This window comes from Aspergillus foveolatus (genome assembly GCF_047715535.1).
Source record: "Aspergillus foveolatus strain CBS 279.81 unplaced genomic scaffold BDW70scaffold_67, whole genome shotgun sequence".
NCBI classification, from domain to species: Eukaryota; Fungi; Ascomycota; class Eurotiomycetes; order Eurotiales; family Aspergillaceae; genus Aspergillus; species Aspergillus foveolatus.
This window is the reverse complement of record NW_027396131.1, coordinates 20,391-36,666: the sequence shown is the minus strand read 5'-3', so window position 1 is coordinate 36,666 and position 16,276 is coordinate 20,391. Positions and strand designations below refer to the sequence as shown.

At 52.6% G+C, this 16,276-nt stretch overlaps 8 protein-coding genes across 8 annotated transcripts; 4 read left to right on the top strand and 4 right to left on the bottom strand.

Annotated features, from left to right (window-relative positions):
- Positions 1-152: 152 nt before the first annotated feature.
- Positions 153-1,539, top strand: BDW70DRAFT_171105 (uncharacterized protein; the record flags this gene model as incomplete). The annotated part of the gene is made up of 5 exons (XM_073743125.1): positions 153-357; positions 410-635; positions 755-831; positions 890-1,255; positions 1,332-1,539. 5 exons carry the CDS (start codon positions 153-155, stop codon positions 1,499-1,501), a joined length of 1,044 nt encoding a protein of 347 aa, XP_073592454.1. The 3' UTR covers positions 1,502-1,539.
- A 302-nt stretch (positions 1,540-1,841) lies between these two features.
- On the bottom strand, positions 1,842-3,006 carry BDW70DRAFT_171104 (glycoside hydrolase family 43 protein; the record flags this gene model as incomplete). Its single annotated transcript, XM_073743124.1, has 3 exons — positions 1,842-2,460; positions 2,519-2,636; positions 2,709-3,006. 3 exons carry the CDS (start codon positions 3,004-3,006, stop codon positions 1,842-1,844), a joined length of 1,035 nt encoding a protein of 344 aa, XP_073592453.1.
- A 388-nt stretch (positions 3,007-3,394) lies between these two features.
- Positions 3,395-5,695, bottom strand: BDW70DRAFT_171103 (uncharacterized protein; the record flags this gene model as incomplete). The annotated part of the gene is made up of 1 exon (XM_073743123.1): positions 3,395-5,695. One exon carries the CDS (start codon positions 5,693-5,695, stop codon positions 3,395-3,397), a length of 2,301 nt encoding a protein of 766 aa, XP_073592452.1.
- Positions 5,696-6,782: 1,087 nt separating this feature from the next.
- On the bottom strand, positions 6,783-8,623 carry BDW70DRAFT_153145 (major facilitator superfamily domain-containing protein; the record flags this gene model as incomplete). The annotated part of the gene is made up of 5 exons (XM_073739573.1): positions 6,783-7,463; positions 7,532-8,117; positions 8,173-8,302; positions 8,352-8,432; positions 8,467-8,623. The coding sequence occupies 5 exons, from the start codon at positions 8,621-8,623 to the stop codon at positions 6,783-6,785; spliced, it is 1,635 nt and encodes a 544-aa protein (XP_073592451.1).
- Positions 8,624-9,426: 803 nt separating this feature from the next.
- Positions 9,427-10,671, bottom strand: BDW70DRAFT_153144 (uncharacterized protein; the record flags this gene model as incomplete). The annotated part of the gene is made up of 4 exons (XM_073739572.1): positions 9,427-9,556; positions 9,623-10,045; positions 10,110-10,313; positions 10,394-10,671. The coding sequence occupies 4 exons, from the start codon at positions 10,669-10,671 to the stop codon at positions 9,427-9,429; spliced, it is 1,035 nt and encodes a 344-aa protein (XP_073592450.1).
- A 470-nt stretch (positions 10,672-11,141) lies between these two features.
- BDW70DRAFT_153143 (Alpha/Beta hydrolase protein) lies at positions 11,142-12,967 on the top strand (the record flags this gene model as incomplete). The annotated part of the gene is made up of 2 exons (XM_073739571.1): positions 11,142-12,779; positions 12,830-12,967. 2 exons carry the CDS (start codon positions 11,142-11,144, stop codon positions 12,965-12,967), a joined length of 1,776 nt encoding a protein of 591 aa, XP_073592449.1.
- A 532-nt stretch (positions 12,968-13,499) lies between these two features.
- On the top strand, positions 13,500-15,191 carry BDW70DRAFT_171102 (glycoside hydrolase family 43 protein; the record flags this gene model as incomplete). Its single annotated transcript, XM_073743122.1, has 2 exons — positions 13,500-15,009; positions 15,055-15,191. The coding sequence occupies 2 exons, from the start codon at positions 13,500-13,502 to the stop codon at positions 15,189-15,191; spliced, it is 1,647 nt and encodes a 548-aa protein (XP_073592448.1).
- A 290-nt stretch (positions 15,192-15,481) lies between these two features.
- On the top strand, positions 15,482-16,275 carry BDW70DRAFT_142987 (uncharacterized protein). The gene is made up of 2 exons (XM_073738031.1): positions 15,482-15,995; positions 16,072-16,275. The coding sequence occupies exon 1, from the start codon at positions 15,544-15,546 to the stop codon at positions 15,925-15,927; it is 384 nt and encodes a 127-aa protein (XP_073592447.1). The 5' UTR covers positions 15,482-15,543; the 3' UTR covers positions 15,928-15,995; positions 16,072-16,275.
- Position 16,276: the final 1 nt, after the last annotated feature.

Sequence of the window (16,276 nt, the reverse complement as noted above, 5' to 3'; positions counted from 1 at the left end):
GAGCCCCGACACTGCAGTCCATTTCAGGGAGAGCAGTTTAACAACTTGAGGGCAGATAAAATACCGCATAAACTGGCTCATCCATTTCATCAGCTCCATTTACGATACCGTCCACCCCCGCGCGTTCAGTTTAGCGAACAAACACTGTCAAAATGTCCACTACCACAGCCGAGGTCAGTCCTGTTGTGACCGTCACCGGAACCCAGCCAAAGGGTCGTATGGCACTCGATGGATCGCCAACAAACTATGGCGACTTCCGCGATGCCTTGAACCGAGACGGGTATGCCGTCATCAAGAGCGCGATTCCCCTGGACCGCGCAACCAAGTACGCGGATGAGTTCTATAACTACCTGGAGGGTTTGTATGTCTCCTATATTCTGGCTGCCTTGCTCTGGCGTCGGACGCTGAGTATGCAATAGTGGTCTCGGCTACCGCCGCAACGACCCATCGACGGTGAAACCGTCAAACCTGCCCGTCATCAATGAAAAGGGCATGATTTTGGCGTACGGCGTCACTCATGAGAAGTGGGTGTGGGATATCCGTGGTGAGCAGGGTGTCGTCAATACCTTTGCTAAGGTCTATGGTGATGACGATCTGATCGTCTCGTTTGACGTGGTTAATGTCCAGTTCTCAAAGTATGGAGTTACTGTGTCTCACAACCGATTAACGCATGAGCTGACATGTCTTCGTTATAGCCGAAAGGAGATGCCTGAAAAGTATGCCAGCTACTTTGCTGATAACCATGCCATAGCAGCAAGAACGAGTTGCTAACCCGACATAGCAAGCCATGGCCCCATCAAGACCAAGACCCAGCTAAACCCGGCTTCCGCTGTACGGCTCCTTACCACTCGCCTACCTAAACGCTGCTGACAGTTGTTATTAATTTCAGGTCTTCAAGGTCTCGTTAACCTCAACCCCTGCGGCCCCGACGACGGCGGCCTGATCGTCTGCCCCGGGGGCCACAAAATTTCCGAACAATTCCACCGTGAGATGGCTAATGAGCCACGGATCCCCGCGTGGACGCCAGAGTGGTTCGGCTTCACGGACAATGGAATGAAGTGGCTAGCCGACCATGGCCTAAAATGGGTAAAGGTCTGCGCAGAGCCTGGGGATCTGATTGTTTGGGACAGCCGCGTGCCGCATTACAATCTCCCGCCTTCCGGGAAGAATGACAGGCTCGCGGTATACACGTGCTATATGCCAGTCGCCGACGCCAGCCAGGAAGATCTGGTGAGGAAGAAAAAGGCGTTTGAGGGTATGTACACACCTCTAACTTTCGTTACAATGGTTATCGAATGCACGTTTGCCTAAGTAGTAGCTAACTGATGTAGCTCGTTTGGGAACTACGCACTGGCCGAATGCAGTGCACGTAGGGACGAATGTCGCTATGCGCGATGGGGAGCCTTGTCCGAAGAGTCGAGAGAGACCAGTTCAGGAACCTAGTTTGGATGAGAGGACGTTCAGATTGACGGGAATCCCGTATATCAAGCAGCAGGCTTGACGGAGTTCCCAAGTTGCGGTTGGGGAAGTGATTAGGCAGTGGAGGATACGGAGACAATTGATAACAAGTCAGCACAGTGTTAATTAGTCGATCCTTTTGCTTTTTTCAAATGAAGAATCTATATTTTCCTGAGAGTCCTGTAATGTGCTGGCCATCGATCTACAGAAGGGGAAATTCTCCGATGGGGCTGGGTAATTGGCGTGGAGATCCAGAGGCCCTGCATTATTGTACTCTGCCGCGACAGCTGGATTGTCTCACGATCATAGTCCATCAATCATAGTCCCCTTTCGTCACTTGTTAATATAAGCTAGTTTGGTAGACGACATCAGGCCTAGGTATCTTACACCCCATACCGCTCAGCAACCGCCTGATACTCTGACTCCGTTAACAAGAACACATTCCCATGCTTCAACCCCCGCGGCAACCCCGTCTCATCAAAGCTCAACTCCTCCCACTCCCCAGAGAGTATATCCTCCGTCACGAAGGGCACATACTCCTCATAGTTATCCATGAGAAGATAATAGCGCCCTTCAACATTAATATCGGGAAATGCCGCGGGCCCTTCATATACACTCGTCCTGATATAGTCGCCCTCCGGCTGCGTCCTCGTCCATTCACCAAACAGACCTCCTGTCGTCGTCTCCTGGTACACATGCAGTACATTCTCGTCTTTTAAGAACCGCGTGTAGTGCCCTTCGTTACCGAGGTAGAGGAATTCCTGGTCTATGAGTGGGATATTCTCCGCATCCAGGGCGACGTAATCGGCAGGCTCGCTGAACGATCCCGTGCTGAAATCTGGCGTCGTCGCGTACCGGATTCGGTCAAGAGATGCGGTGCCGGTGTGGTCTGCGTCGTCCTCTGAATAAAGGCGTGAAGCCCAAAACAGGTAGTACTGGCTTTCAGTGGCGTTGTAAACTACGGACGGTGCCCAGGCCATTCCTGCCTCGGGGGATTCGATACTGCAGGGAGGAATTAGATTGGATATAACTCAGTAGCAAAATGTTATGAGAAACGTACATCTCTAATGTAGCCTCGTTCCAGTCAACGAGATTGTCGGAGCGCCAGATGGTCAGGCCCCTGCTTCCTCGTCTTGTTGCTTCGTCCCATGAGAAGCCATCGGCATTTATATCGAGATCTGTTCAAGAGGATCACAATTAGTCATAAAAAATCTTGACAATATCCTACTGGTAAAGCGGACCAGTCTTACCAGTTGCAATGATGAAATACTCGTTCCGTTCTTCGCTCGCCGTGAGGAAGATATCTCTCACAGCGCGGGTTCCAACAGTAGATTGCAGAACTGGATTTCCGCCATTAAGCGGTTTAAATGCAAGTGGATCATCAGCAGACGATAAGTACCAGAAGACCGACGGGTTCGCGTCTGTGAATGTTGAGAGCAGATACCCGGCATATTGGCCCGGTTGATTCTGGCGCGGGATCGGGAGGGTGGCGGCGAGTCCCTGGGGGAGGAGGGAGGCTAATGCTAGAAGGTTAAATTGAAAGCGCATCATGAGTGACTTTATCGAGAGGTGTTGATTCTGTTGAATTGATGAATTTGCGCACCGTTGCGCTTTATATGGGGCATATATTCCGTCCTACTCGGCTTCTGGAGATGCCGTGACGGAGAAACAAACGTCAGTGACCTTGGCATATGCTAATCCCTGCTTTCTGCAGTTGCATGATGATTGCTTTTTACACTAGTATGCGAGATTTTGAGAGTGCAGAGTGAGTAGGTCGATCCCCCGCCGGGAAATCTCCTGACAATAACCTGCAGTTACATATCATAAGTCTCCACCGGAACTAAGTAACTAAATACCCGTCCTAGTGAATAGGATTCTTAGAATAACAATAGATATTTGCCGGCTGTTGTGCTGCACCTCTTCAAGTCCTTCCGGACTATAGCATATCCGTTCGCGGCGGACTGTCAAAATACAACATCCAATTCCATAGTTCCTCGACATTGAACCCCTCAAATGGAAACGACTCGGTAAAGCCACTGGACTGATCGTCCATGCGGGATTCTGCTATATCCAGGAACACATTTTCAGTGTTAATGCTATCATTGGAGTTGATGGAGAAGTCGTGCCTGGGTTGCGGCTGGGACCAATCGGCATGCAACGTACCGGGGAATCCTCCATTCCCATTCCGCTGCTCGTGGACTGGAAGGTGGGTGATGGAGACTGAAGACCCAGATGGTGTCCTCTGTGAGATGGTGGATGTGGTTCCACAGACTTGTCTGTACTGGTGTGTCTGGCCATGTGGTGTCGGTGTAGCCGGTCCGTGGCTTGACGTCAAGGGTGTCGGGAGGTGCGCCGATGCAAAGCTGGGAGTATCAGGATTGCCATTGACATGACTGTGGTATCCTGCCCGGCTCTTTGGGGTCGTTGCATTCCTAGGACCAGTGGCAGCAGTGAACCCTTCTAGTCTCCCCCTCACCTGTTCATATATCAACCCTAGCCCCTCAGTATACCTCTGATCGAACCCGCACTGCTTGAACCGCATACTGCAATATACCACGCATCCCTTTAAGAGCGCTAGATCCGTCTCCCTTAGCCTCGAGCTCGGATGCTTCATCAGCCAGATTGCTAACGTAATGCACGCCAGACCCGCCGTACCGGCTGGGATGAGAGCGCTGTCTGCGCCGTAATCCTGCAACTCAATACTTAACCTCGCAATAACGCGCGCACTGTTCGCGCAGATTGATTCGCCATGTGTGAGACGATGTGAGAAATCCTCGTCAGCGCAATGCCGCTTCACTTCTTCTTCGATCTTTGAGCGTGGGGCGATAAGGGCAGCGCGGTGCAGGGCTATCATTGATCCGTAGTATTCGATGGATAGGAACGCGAGGATATGGAAGTCAGTACTAGACGTGAGGAGGTCGCTGCCTGGACGCTGGTCGGGAGGTATTCTGTTCGCCCAGGACTGGAGGCAATTATCGAGACGGGCCGTATCGAGGAGGATCTGTCGAACTGTTCTCTTGGTCGTCCTCCCAGCACCTGCGTGGTCTGTTGACCCCTGGCTGTAGAGGTGCCGGCTTATGCTGCCTTGGTAGTGTGAGAGTGCGAGATGCCATTGCAAGAAGCGGTGGCTTAAGTGAAGAGAATCCGGATCTGCCATGAGATCATCCGGGATGAGAGTCGGCCAGCCGGAGGCTAGGTGCATGACCTTTTCAAGCGAACAACATGTTGCCCAGATTCTGGTGTGCACCTCATCAGTGGCTTGCTTCTGAGAGCGATGTAGCCCAAGCGTATAAGCGATTCTAATGGCGACCCCCAGTGTCTGCCACGCCAGGCCCTCTTGGTTTCGGCCGCGGTAAGCGACGGTGAAGAGCAGCAGCGCTTGGACAGTCGGCAGATAGGGCACGACAATTATGTGCGCCAGGAGACCGGCGGCAGCAAGAAGATACCGTTCCCCTTCCTCTGTTGGGTATTGGGCGCGTTCGTCTACCCCAATACTCATGAGCAGATACGCAGAAACAAGCACGGGGACGTCATCTCTTGAGATAGATGACAAGTCCTCCACTGCAGCAAGCTGCTCGAGACTCGCTGAGAATGCAGCAAAATCGAATATCGGATAGAGGGGAAATATTCGTGACCGGAATACCGAGCAATATTTTTTCCGTCTCTCTGCATCCGGCAGTTCAGGCAGCGTCAGAGCCAGCGGGATATCCAACTCTTCGGCGCGTCGCATGCCATGCCGAAAGAAGCCCGAGACTGGCTCCATCCGGGCAGCCTTGAAGTAGACATCCAGGGACTTGGCCAAACACTGCGAACTACTTCCCCCGAGGATCTTCGTTCGGTTCGTTCCTTGTTCGGTGTTGACCGAGGTTTCGAACGGTTGGCGGACAGGGGAGGCTTCGTTGCCATCATCTTCCGCTGCCATGCTGCGAGCACGATGCTCAGGGGCAGAAGCAGTATCCATCACTGCCTCCGCTTGCCCCTCTGCATACCCGCCGACATTGGCAGCCTGATCCCGCCTCGGCGGCTCTATCTGTGTCTTCTCCTTGTCCGGCACCTCCAACCACTCCCTAAACCCAGGGCATCCTGGCCGTTGTGGATCGGTTGTGATACACGCCTGATTGCGAACCCGGCAGTTTCGACATTTGGGATACTCGGCATCGCATTTCACCTTTCGCTGGCGGCAGATGTTGCATGCCATTGACAGCCGAGGCCGTTTTGCAGAGGGTGGTCGGTCCATCTTCAGTCGCTCTTCTGGTTTTCTCCCAATTTTGCAAGATGCTGGGCTTTCCTTAACGCACCTAATCATGTATACCCCCATCAACAGACCCAGTTTGCCCGGGGGTGTAAGACCCATGGATGACCTTATCCCCAACCCCATGGGGAATGGATGCGGGGTAACCATGGTTATGCACTGTCGCTCCCCCACACCAGCATAAAGTAGTCATTACAGATTATGGTGCATTCGATAAGGCCTCGGGTCCAATCGGCGCAGAGCAATTTATAATTACGCGCCCGAGGGTAAAGAACCCTTGCTTCCTATACTCTCCACCTGCCAGCTGACAGTTACTCTTGAGTAGTACCCCCATGTGTCCATAGAGTGACTGACTTGATTGAATTAATATTATTTTAAAACCCAGCCTAAATAATTTCTCCCATCAAATGCATCCTGTCGTCTTTGCTCCGACAGCAGAATACCATGCTCACTAAATATATGGTTGCCTTCTCCCTAACAGCCGGCGTCTGCGTTCCCTTCTATCTGCCCTACGCCAGGCGGAAAGTATACCGCGGGATGGCGCATCCGACAAGGCCTAAAAGGTATCGTCTCTATTTTGAAGATCAATGGAAGCGCTTGGCGAATGCTAATCTGTGCTACAGAACGAAGGGGTATCCCGCCATGGGCCCATTGTTCCACATATATTGAGTTGGCCCGAACCTGGTGCTAACATTGAGGGCATCTGGCTGTCCTTCTTCACGGGAGTGTATTTGCAGTTAAACAAGACCTCATCTCGTATTTCTTTTGCGTCGGAGGATATATTTCTCGACTTTACCTAACCCAATGAAAGGTTCAATAGAATGAAGAAGGGGGTCGTGGCAGGGCGGTTCTGTTGCTAATCCTGGCAGAGTGTCTGCCTTTATTTCATTGTCTCTCAGTATATCCATTCGCTCCGTATAGCAGATTATGTGTGTTCCGTGAAAGGAAGATAGAAAATTGAACAAACTCAGCGTTGCCGCAAACGCCATCTTCTTCGCTCTGGCAAGTCTTCCCTGGCGTAGAGCACTCAAACCCACCATAGACCAACGGCCTTTAGTTCGAGCGAGAAAACCTACGAGACAACATTTCCCCGCGCAAACCTCCCGGTAAATGCCCGAATTCTCTTTCCCCAGAGGTAGATCGGAACCCCACAAAGGCCCAGTGCCGCCGTCAAGCCCGCAAAAGTTCCAAATGCGCCATCATACCCATGAGCCTCCACGAAAGTCGCAGTACCATAACTGGTGCCAAACGAGATAATACCCCGAAATGCACAAATGATAACGAGTAGTGGACCCGCACGTGCAGGGTAACTATCCAGTAAGTACGTGATCGCAACGATATTGGCGCCCACGAAGCAGAAATAATATGCTGCGACGGCCCAGACATACACAAACCAGTGGTACTTATCCGGATACTGCCCAGCCTGACCGTATAGAACTGCTGTAAACGTACCGATGACGATGGGGATAATGAGGGAGATGATCCGGGTCTCGGGTTCGTGGAGCCCGTTATTCTTGCGCGCCATATGCTTGGCTATCCAATCTGAACCGTGGCCGAGCAGGGGCAGCGCAAGCAGAGCTACAACTATCTGGCCGCAGTTTACGTAGGAAGCAGACTTGTTGGGCCAGTTGTAAGGTGAAGCATGTAAAATGTTGGCGTAGGTTGTTCCGATGGCGATGTTGGTGCCGATTGTGAGGCCGTTTAAGCATAGGGCCCAAAAGACGTTGGGGAAGAAGAGCAGTTCAAACGTTTGCTGTGCCCGACAGGACGATTAGCCGCTACCCATGGATGGCAATATGAAATGTGATCAAAATGGCGTACCCTTAGGACGTCCCAGACAAGTACCCAATCCGGCTTCCCAACCCAGAGCCGCATATCGGACTTCCACGTCCTGGCAGCGTACCGCTCAAAGTCAAGTGGTGGACGCTCAGTGCATACTACCTCCATTCCTACTTTGGCATCTCCATCTACATCGGAATCACCTTCCTGGAACGACACAATCGACCGCTCATACTTGGTTTCCGGGAGGAAGAAGAACGCCAGCACTAGCTGCGCTCCAGCCAGTGCCGCACCAAGACCGTACCACCACTGCGAGGTAATCGCGTTGGCGATCTCCCCTGCAAAGAGGACCCAGACAGCTGTTAGGCTGACCTGGATAGCCTGTTGGCCCATCAGGGCTTTACTGCGTTCGTGGAGAAAGAAGATTTCCTGGGTGATCATCGGAACCAGAGCCTCACTCTGCCCTGCTGCCAGTCCCACTGCACATCGCGACCAGAGGTGCCATTCGTAGTTCTCTTGGGTTGCGCAGAGGATTGCTCCGATCACGAGAACTATCGTCGAGGCAAGCAGCACGATTCGCCGGCCGACGCCGATGGCAAAAGGCATGCCAATGAGGTTGCCGATGCCCCTGGCCTTATCGTTAACATCAGCCGCCAATTTCAAGCTTTGGAAGGGTAGTGTACATAAACAGGGTAGGGTAAGTCATTAAGTGCGTTATATCGTCGTAGCCCTTGCCAACCGCCTCGTAACCTGGGATGTAGAAGCCCAGAAGGCCGCCGAAGCCGCTGACGAGGGCGAGGCCGAGTGTCGAGACTATTCATTGTCAACACGGAGACGCGTAGGAGTTGCTGTAGTGACTGACAAATCGATATCACAACCAGAACGATCCACTTCTGCCAGATAGCCATGTTCAGGGGGTCTACGATATGTTCTGTCAGCACGCCTGGTCTGAGGTCGTGGAAAAGGAGTGTAAATACCTTGGGGATCTGCTGTCGGCGTCGGAATATACACCACCTTGCCCTCCGTGAGCTTCACCGTCCCCATGACCTTCTTGCCACTACCACCTGTTGCCGACATCCTTCCATCCTCAATGTCCTCGATGTAGGTGATGTCCGCTTTGTCTACCTCCGTCATTGTGAGAGTGTCCTCTTCAGAAAAAAGTGCAGTTGTTGCTGGTGGGTGTAACACGTTATGCAGTATTCCTAGCAGATGCTACGAAAGGGTAGGGTATGCGTTATATATCGCAGTGCCCAGAATGCCAATGAGTCCCAGCCTAAGCCACAGCTATGTCCACGTATATTTCGTTGAGTATTCGAATTCGAGTAGGTATAGCCGTGGTGGTCGGGATAACAACCTGAAGCCCCCACCATGCCGACCTGCGGAGAAACCTGAATCAGGAATACAGTTTACTCGGCAAATAGTCTGGGGATGTCCGCATACCGGTCCTAAGAATTGACTACCTGGGTTTTAAGAATTCGGGGCTTGCCGGCGTCGTTAGGGGGGATTAGGGTTCCGGGGGAGGCCGAGTGACGCCGACGCCATCCACGTGGTGAGGATTCGGCGGGGTCCGGAAAATCTGGGAAAGGCCAGGGTCCTGTTAGGACAACAGTGGGAGGCAGAACTAACAGAACCATTGTAGCTGAGACCTGAAGGCATGATACATCATACTAACATGTTGAGGGTGTGGGATATGTGAGCTATGAGCTCAATGGGACGAGGGGTCCCTATATGCCTACTACGGCTCAAATTGAGAGTAATCCGCATGATTCAATATTCAGGACAACCCTTCTTGACCATTTGTGGCCTTGATGGAGAGCCGGTCTTTCTCCGGCCGAGATAGCTGCAACTTTTGGGACATTGCTAGACATCGATTGGCTATAGAGAAAAGCAATACATTCAACTACCGCTCTCTAGTACAAATTTCCAATCGGTCCAGCCTAGTAAGGCTTCACACCGGCCAGCTTCAACACCGTGTCCGTTAATTCAGGCTTCTCGAACGGCTCCGTGCGGTACTTGGGACAGACCTCGCCATTGCGCATGGGCTTTTCTACCGCTGGACGGATGTTGCTATAACGTAACCGAATAGTATCAGCACCACTACCACCAAATCAACTTATAAAAGAGGACACATACCAATGCGGCCAATGCGTCGTGCCCATATAATTCTCAAAGCAAATCTTCTTAAGTTCGAGCGCCTTCTCCGTCGCGAATCGCCTTGGCGTCATACAGATATACTGCACGTGTCTAATCTGATCCCCCTCCGGCAAGCAAGCATAGTGCATAGTCCTAGAATCCCAGAGAACAAAGTCGCCAGGGTCCATGTTGATCTTGACAAGTTCGCATCCACGGTCCTGGAACCACTTAAGGTCTTTCTGGTGGAACAAGAAGAGATCCATATACTTGAGCTCGGGGGGTGGTGCGTCCTCGTGGTCGTAGGCCTCGCGCTTCTGCGCGAAGAACTCGTCAAAAAGTTTTGCAGAGCCTTTCATGAGCATTAACCCGCCGTCTTTGGGGCCGTTTGGAGCGAAGTTCAGCAGGCCTTGGACGGCTTGCATTCTACATAGGATATATATTAGCGAGATTTGTTCAGAACGCGGGCATGGGACTAGACTGTGCGCACCCTTTCCGGTTAGGGTTCTGGTCGCAGTGCGGCCACGGACTCCAATTGAGGTCCTTGCGTCGTGGAAGAGAGATATTCATCCCGTCAAAGGAGCAAAGTAGCTCTTTGGTTTCCCACAGTTTCTCGAAGATCTCGATAACTGCCGGCTCGGTGCGTGCTTCCCAGGCCATTTTCTCGTGGGTGGAGCCGTAGGCAAAGTACATGCTGCGTTCTCACATATTAGCCCTCTTGGACACTGCCCTTAACGGCCTAGCTGTGGAGATGGGTGAAGAGGTAATACATACCCTCCCTTAAAACTAACGGGCAGATGCTCTGCCGTCCAAGTGCTCTCGTCCTGTTCATCGAACCCAAGCTCAAACTTCTTCAGCCATTCAATCTGCTTGTCGCAGTAGTACTTTGCTCTCTCGGGGCTGATGACGTTCTTGAGCACGACGCAGCCGTTCTTGTGGAACTCATCGCGCCAGTCGCCGTACTGCCGGCCGCTGAAATCCACCAAGTCCTTGATGGTGAAGGACTCGTTTGTGGCCTCGGCTGCTTCTTGGATTGTTGTCGTTGTGGACATGGTAGTTGTAGTAACAGATTGAAGTACAATATGGGCTAGGGGATGCTGAACGATTATGGTGTTTTTGCAAGACGCTCCAGTGGGTGTTTGAAAATCACTTAAGTAACGGGCCCTTCTGCTCCAAGCTTGGGGTTGTCCTCCGGGGTTGCCGACGCCCGACGCTCGGGGGCAGCCGAGCCCTGCGTGGGGCCCAAGTACAATGTTTCGGGCGCTAAAGCCCCGAATCTGCAGCTGATGACTCGTGAACAGCTAACTGTATGCTGGCATACCATGGCCACAAAAATGTGGGGGTCCGGTTCGTGTGGGGGTCGGAAGATTGACCCGTGGCCGTTCAAAGCTCTCGAGCTCCAACAAGGATAGGTTCTTTAAATGTCGAGGTGGGCACTGTCTATAGAACAGGAATGGGAAAAGAAAAAATACTCCAGGTCCCCCACTGACCAGCGCATTAACGTCAGATCCATCTCTCCAATATGCCACCCCCTGTCCAAGCCGCCTACAAGCGAATCAAACCCCCCCAAGCTGGGGAGAACGGCTATGTCCCACCGCAACCAGGGAAGACCGAGATCCTGGACGCAGGATGGAACGGGTTCAACGCAAAGCCTCTGACCAGCCCGATCCTGATCGAACACGACGTCGAGCTGGTGATGCGCGATGGCGCAAGACTCTATGCCGACATCTACCGGCCACCCTCGAGCAACGACGACGTGAAGGTCCCTGCTATATTGAGCTGGTCCTTCTACGGCAAGAAGTACAGCGCCCTGGACATGCTCCCGATGTGCGTCTGGAACTGCTGCGTCCCGCGGTCTGATCTATCCGGGCTGGAGAAATTCGAAGGCCTTGATCCTGCCACATGGTGTCCGCGAGGCTACGCCATCGTCAGCGTCGACACAAGAGGCGCAGGCCACAGCGATGGCCTGATTGGGGTAATGGGTGCCCAGGACGCAGAAGACGGGTACGACGTCGTCGAGGCACTGGCGAAGATGCCCTGGTGTAACGGGGCGATTGGTATGGCGGGCAACTCGGCGCTCGCGATCTCGCAGTGGTTCATTGCAGCTCAACAACCTCCATCTCTGAAGGCAATTGCGCCTTGGGAAGGGTCAGCCGATATCTACCGCGAACAGTTCTGCCGGGGTGGCTGGTTCAGCATGAGCAACTTTGACCTCATCACCAACGAGATCGTTCGCGGGCCACCGAATTCAGGGATCGAAGATTTCGAAGAGATGTATCGTCGGTCGAACGTGTCGAGCCCGTTCTGGGAGGATAAGAGGGCAGACCTGACTCGGGTCCAGTGTCCAGTCTATATTCGTGGTTCCGATGTCAGCTCGATCCACACCATGGGGTCTATACGGGGCTGGTTGGAGGTGCCACATGACAAGAAATGGATCCAGTGGGGGAGCAAGCAGGAGTGGTACGAGCTCTACAGCTGTCCGAAGTCCATGGACGAGCTGGGCAGGTTCTTCGATCGCTATCTGAAAGGTATCGAGAACGGATGGGAAGAAGCAACTCCCAAGGTGCGCTGGTCGGCCCTGCAGTTTGGGGACCGCGAAGCGATCGACAATATCGTTCTCGAGGATTTTCCCGTACCCAAGACGCAGTACCGCGAGCTCTTCTTGTCGAAGAACAAGCTGAATGAGAACTCCGTGTCAAGCTACGAAACGGTCTCCTACGACTCTGAGTCCTCCTCCGACTTTGCGGAATTTTCGTACACGTTCGCGCAGGATTCACGACTCATTGGCCTTCCAAAGGCTATCCTGTACATGTCCTGTGAAGACCGCGACGACTTCACCGTCTTCGTGATCATTCGCAAGAAAGATAAGAACGGCAAGCCGCTGATGCACCTGAATTTCCCCTTCCACGCTACCCCGGTGGCATCGATCGAGGAGATCCCCCTAAAGGAGCAAGCGAGCCTCAACCTCCACCTCGGTTCTGTCGGGATCCTGCGCGCTTCTCATCGCGCCTTTGATCCCAAGAAGAGCATTCACCCGCAGTTTCCCTTTCATCATCATACCAGACAGGAGAAGGTGAAGCCCGGGGAGATCGTCAAGCTGGAGATTGGTATTTGGGCGATGGGAGTAGATTTTGATGCCGGGGAGACGGTCAGCATCAGGGTGAGTTTTCCTCGAGAGGTCCAGGCTTAGTTAGGGTTAACAATGTGCAGGTATCGGGCCAGTACCCGAGCATCGCAGAGTACAAGTCGTGGTCGAGGCCACGACCCGAGCACGAGCTGAACCGCGGAAGGCATTTTATCCATTGTGGTGGGGAGTATCCGAGTTCTGTTATTTTGCCATTTATATAGTTTACCTTGAAGTAGACGGAATACTGGATGATTGATTAGAGGTAGTAGGCAATTGCTCACTTCTGAGTAACGACTGGAGGAAAGTGATTACCCCATTAATAAGTGAGTATAAATATTTCATGCTCTGATACCTGAATCTCCTCCCTGGACCCTCAAGCATACCTAGTCCTGCATTAAGAAGATTACGCCATTGCCTATCAAGCGCAGCGATCCGGATGGCCGCTCGACATGCATATAAACCCCTGACTCTCCGGTGGAGGTGGGCAAGCCTGTTAGCACTGTTGTACTTGGCCAAGATACATTTAGGCTGAACTCGACTGAATCAAGCCTAGCCAGCTAGGATCGACACCAAGTTCATATGGATGAATGGTCAATTGTTTCCGTCCTCTTCCCCGCAGATTTCCAGGTCATATATAAGCCGGTTCCCTGCAGACAGATTCTGCAACTGCTGCGGACAGCGACGTTCAGGATGTTATTCCCACGGCTCTCCCACTTTTTATACTTGGGAGTCGCAGCTGCAAGCCTCGCTAAAATGCGCACCTATACCAATCCCATTCTCCCGGGCTGGCATTCTGACCCGTCCTGCGTCTACGTGGCTGAGCAAGAAACGTTCTTCTGCGCAACTTCAACATTCATCGCGTTCCCTGGTCTTCCCCTCTACGCGAGCAAAGACCTGGTCCACTGGGAGCTCGCAAGCAATATCTTCAACCGCCCCAGTCAGATCCCCAATCTTGCCTTCACAGAGGGCCAGCAAGGCGGAATCTACGCGCCGACACTCCGCTATCACGATGGGAAATTCTACCTCATCGTCTCGTTCCTCGGTCCCTATGTCGAAGGACTTGTTTTCACATCGGACAACCCGTACGATGACTACAGCTGGAGCGAGCCAGTCGTCTTTCCAGTTCACGGAATCGACCCGGATATCTTCTGGGACGACGAGGAGGACGGTAAAGTCTACGTCACCTCGGCCGACAACAACCAAATCCAGCACTACACCCTGGATCTAGCAACCGGCGAAATCGGCCCTGTAACGTACCTCTGGAATGGAACAGGTGGCGCATACCCCGAAGGACCTCACCTATTCAAGAAAGCGGACGGGTACTATTACCTCCTGATTGCCGAAGGAGGTACAGAGACAAACCATTCGGCTACAATAGCTCGGTCGAAGAACCGAACCGGACCCTGGGAGCCTTGTCCGGCCAACCCGATACTGTCGAACCGGAACACGACGCGGTATTTTCAGACAGTGGGACATGCTGATTTGTTCCAAGACGGCCAGGGCCACTGGTGGGGAGTTGCCCTCTCTACCAGATCAGGCCCAGAATGGGTGAACTACCCGATGGGGAGAGAGACCGTCCTCACGTCTGGGACCTGGGAGGACGGGGACTGGCCTGTGCTTGAGCCTGTGAGCGGAATCATGAAAGCTCCCCTACCAGCAAAGCAAGACCTAAAGGACCCAATCAATCGACCGGAACATCTCACCTTTGCGCCTGGATCCGAAATCCCAAAACATCTGATGCACTGGCGCTTCCCTGAAGAGTCGAGCTACGTTGTCTCGCCGGCGGGCCACCCACACACACTTCGTCTGACACCGTCCGCCTACGGGCCTTCGTATAATCCTGCCTCGGTCACGGACCCGATCACCTTTATTGCGCGGCGCCAGACAGACACGCTCTTCTCCTTCAGCGTGGACCTGACCTTCTCTCCGAGTTCGCTAGGCGTCGAGGCGGGGATCAGCCTGTTTCTCACGCAGGAGCAGCACGTTGATCTCAGCGTCGTCGACATTGCTCGTTCTTCGAATTCCCCTGCCAGAGTCCTTCAGCTGAAGACGTATGGGCGGGGGAACTATAACGGGTCGCTGTCGAACGCCACCGTGGAAATCCCGACACAGTGGGTAGACCAAACTGTCACCCTTTCTGTGGACGCAGTCGACGATACGACGTATAAATTCTCCGCTTCATTGGCATCTGGGCCGAAGCAGAGGGTTTACGTTGGCTCTGCCGATGCGAGGGTTCTGTCTGGGGATACCGGCCGTTTCACAGGTAGGTGTCTGTTTTTATGGTCTCAACCCCTGCTAATCGAGATAGGAACTCTGGTCGGTATTTATGCTTCCCGAGCCGGGCATCCGGGTGGCAATAGAACGGACTTTGCATTCTTTAGCAATTGGAAGTATGAAGGAATGGGACAAAAGATCGATTATGATGTGGTAGTGCCGAGTTACTGAGCAGGATACAGCTAACTGACCAAATGTAACCGAGAAACACGCTTTTACTTTTGCCTTTTTTGCCTTATTTTTTTATTCTTTTTTTTTGTTATTTGGGAATTGCCTTATCAACGACACCGGGACGGTGAGTGAATCCGTACAACTGGTATGACCTCATCCTCATCGGCCGAACCCGCGTCGATCCCCCGTACGGTGTTCCTCCCTTGCTCTAGTCCCGACCTCCTGCCGTACTGCCGAGCCTTATATCTGCGTCATCCCTAATGATTTTCTATGCCTATCACCAACCTCTCCTCGCCACCACTCCCCAATCTAATCCATCTTGAATCACCCACAATTCCATATACGCACAAGAATGCAACCATTGCTGAACTTCCTCATCATCCTTATCTTCTCGCAATTAACTGCAAGCTTTGCCCCCTGCGTCGACCAATGCATAAAGGATAACAACAGCCCCTCATGGTGTCAGGGCGACGAACTAGGTCGCAAAGGCACCCAATGTCTTTGTCGCCATCTCGACTCTACGCCGTTAATTGAGTGCATACGAAACTGCAGTCCCAGCGACCAGTGGGACTTTGCGGGGGGTTTGCCCCAGCACTGTCGTGATGGGCTGTTTCCTGACGCGCGGGAGGGGGACGAGAATAGTAGCGGTGCAGACAGCCTTATTCTGGGATCGGGCCCATCTCTGCGAGCACTTGGTGGCTTGGGAACTGTGGTTTTTACCTTCATTTTCTCATGAAATGCCTTGAACGACTGGGAAGGGCCTAAAAGTTGGTCCATTGAAATTTCTCTATCCATGTTCGACCGGTAGGTAATTTGCCGCTTTATTCCACCAATAAAAGAAGCATTGTCTGTGGCGATAGAAGAGTGCTGACTCTGGGAGGGAATAAAGGTATACATGGCAGACGGTTTGGAGACGGGATCACCAGTGTATAGGTATTGTACGATACTATCCATAAGTCCATTGTCTCAAGAACTGTCTGCAAGTCACGGGCTAGCCGAGATTGAGAAGGTCGCAAAGGACATTCTTTCGTTGAAGAGCAATGAAAGAATGATCGGGACTGTAAAATAAAAGGATTATTGGGCAC

Coding starts and splice junctions, on each gene's coding strand:
- BDW70DRAFT_142987 (XM_073738031.1), top strand. CDS start 15,544: ATGCAACCATTGCTGAACTTCCTCATCATCCTTATCTTCTCGCAATTA.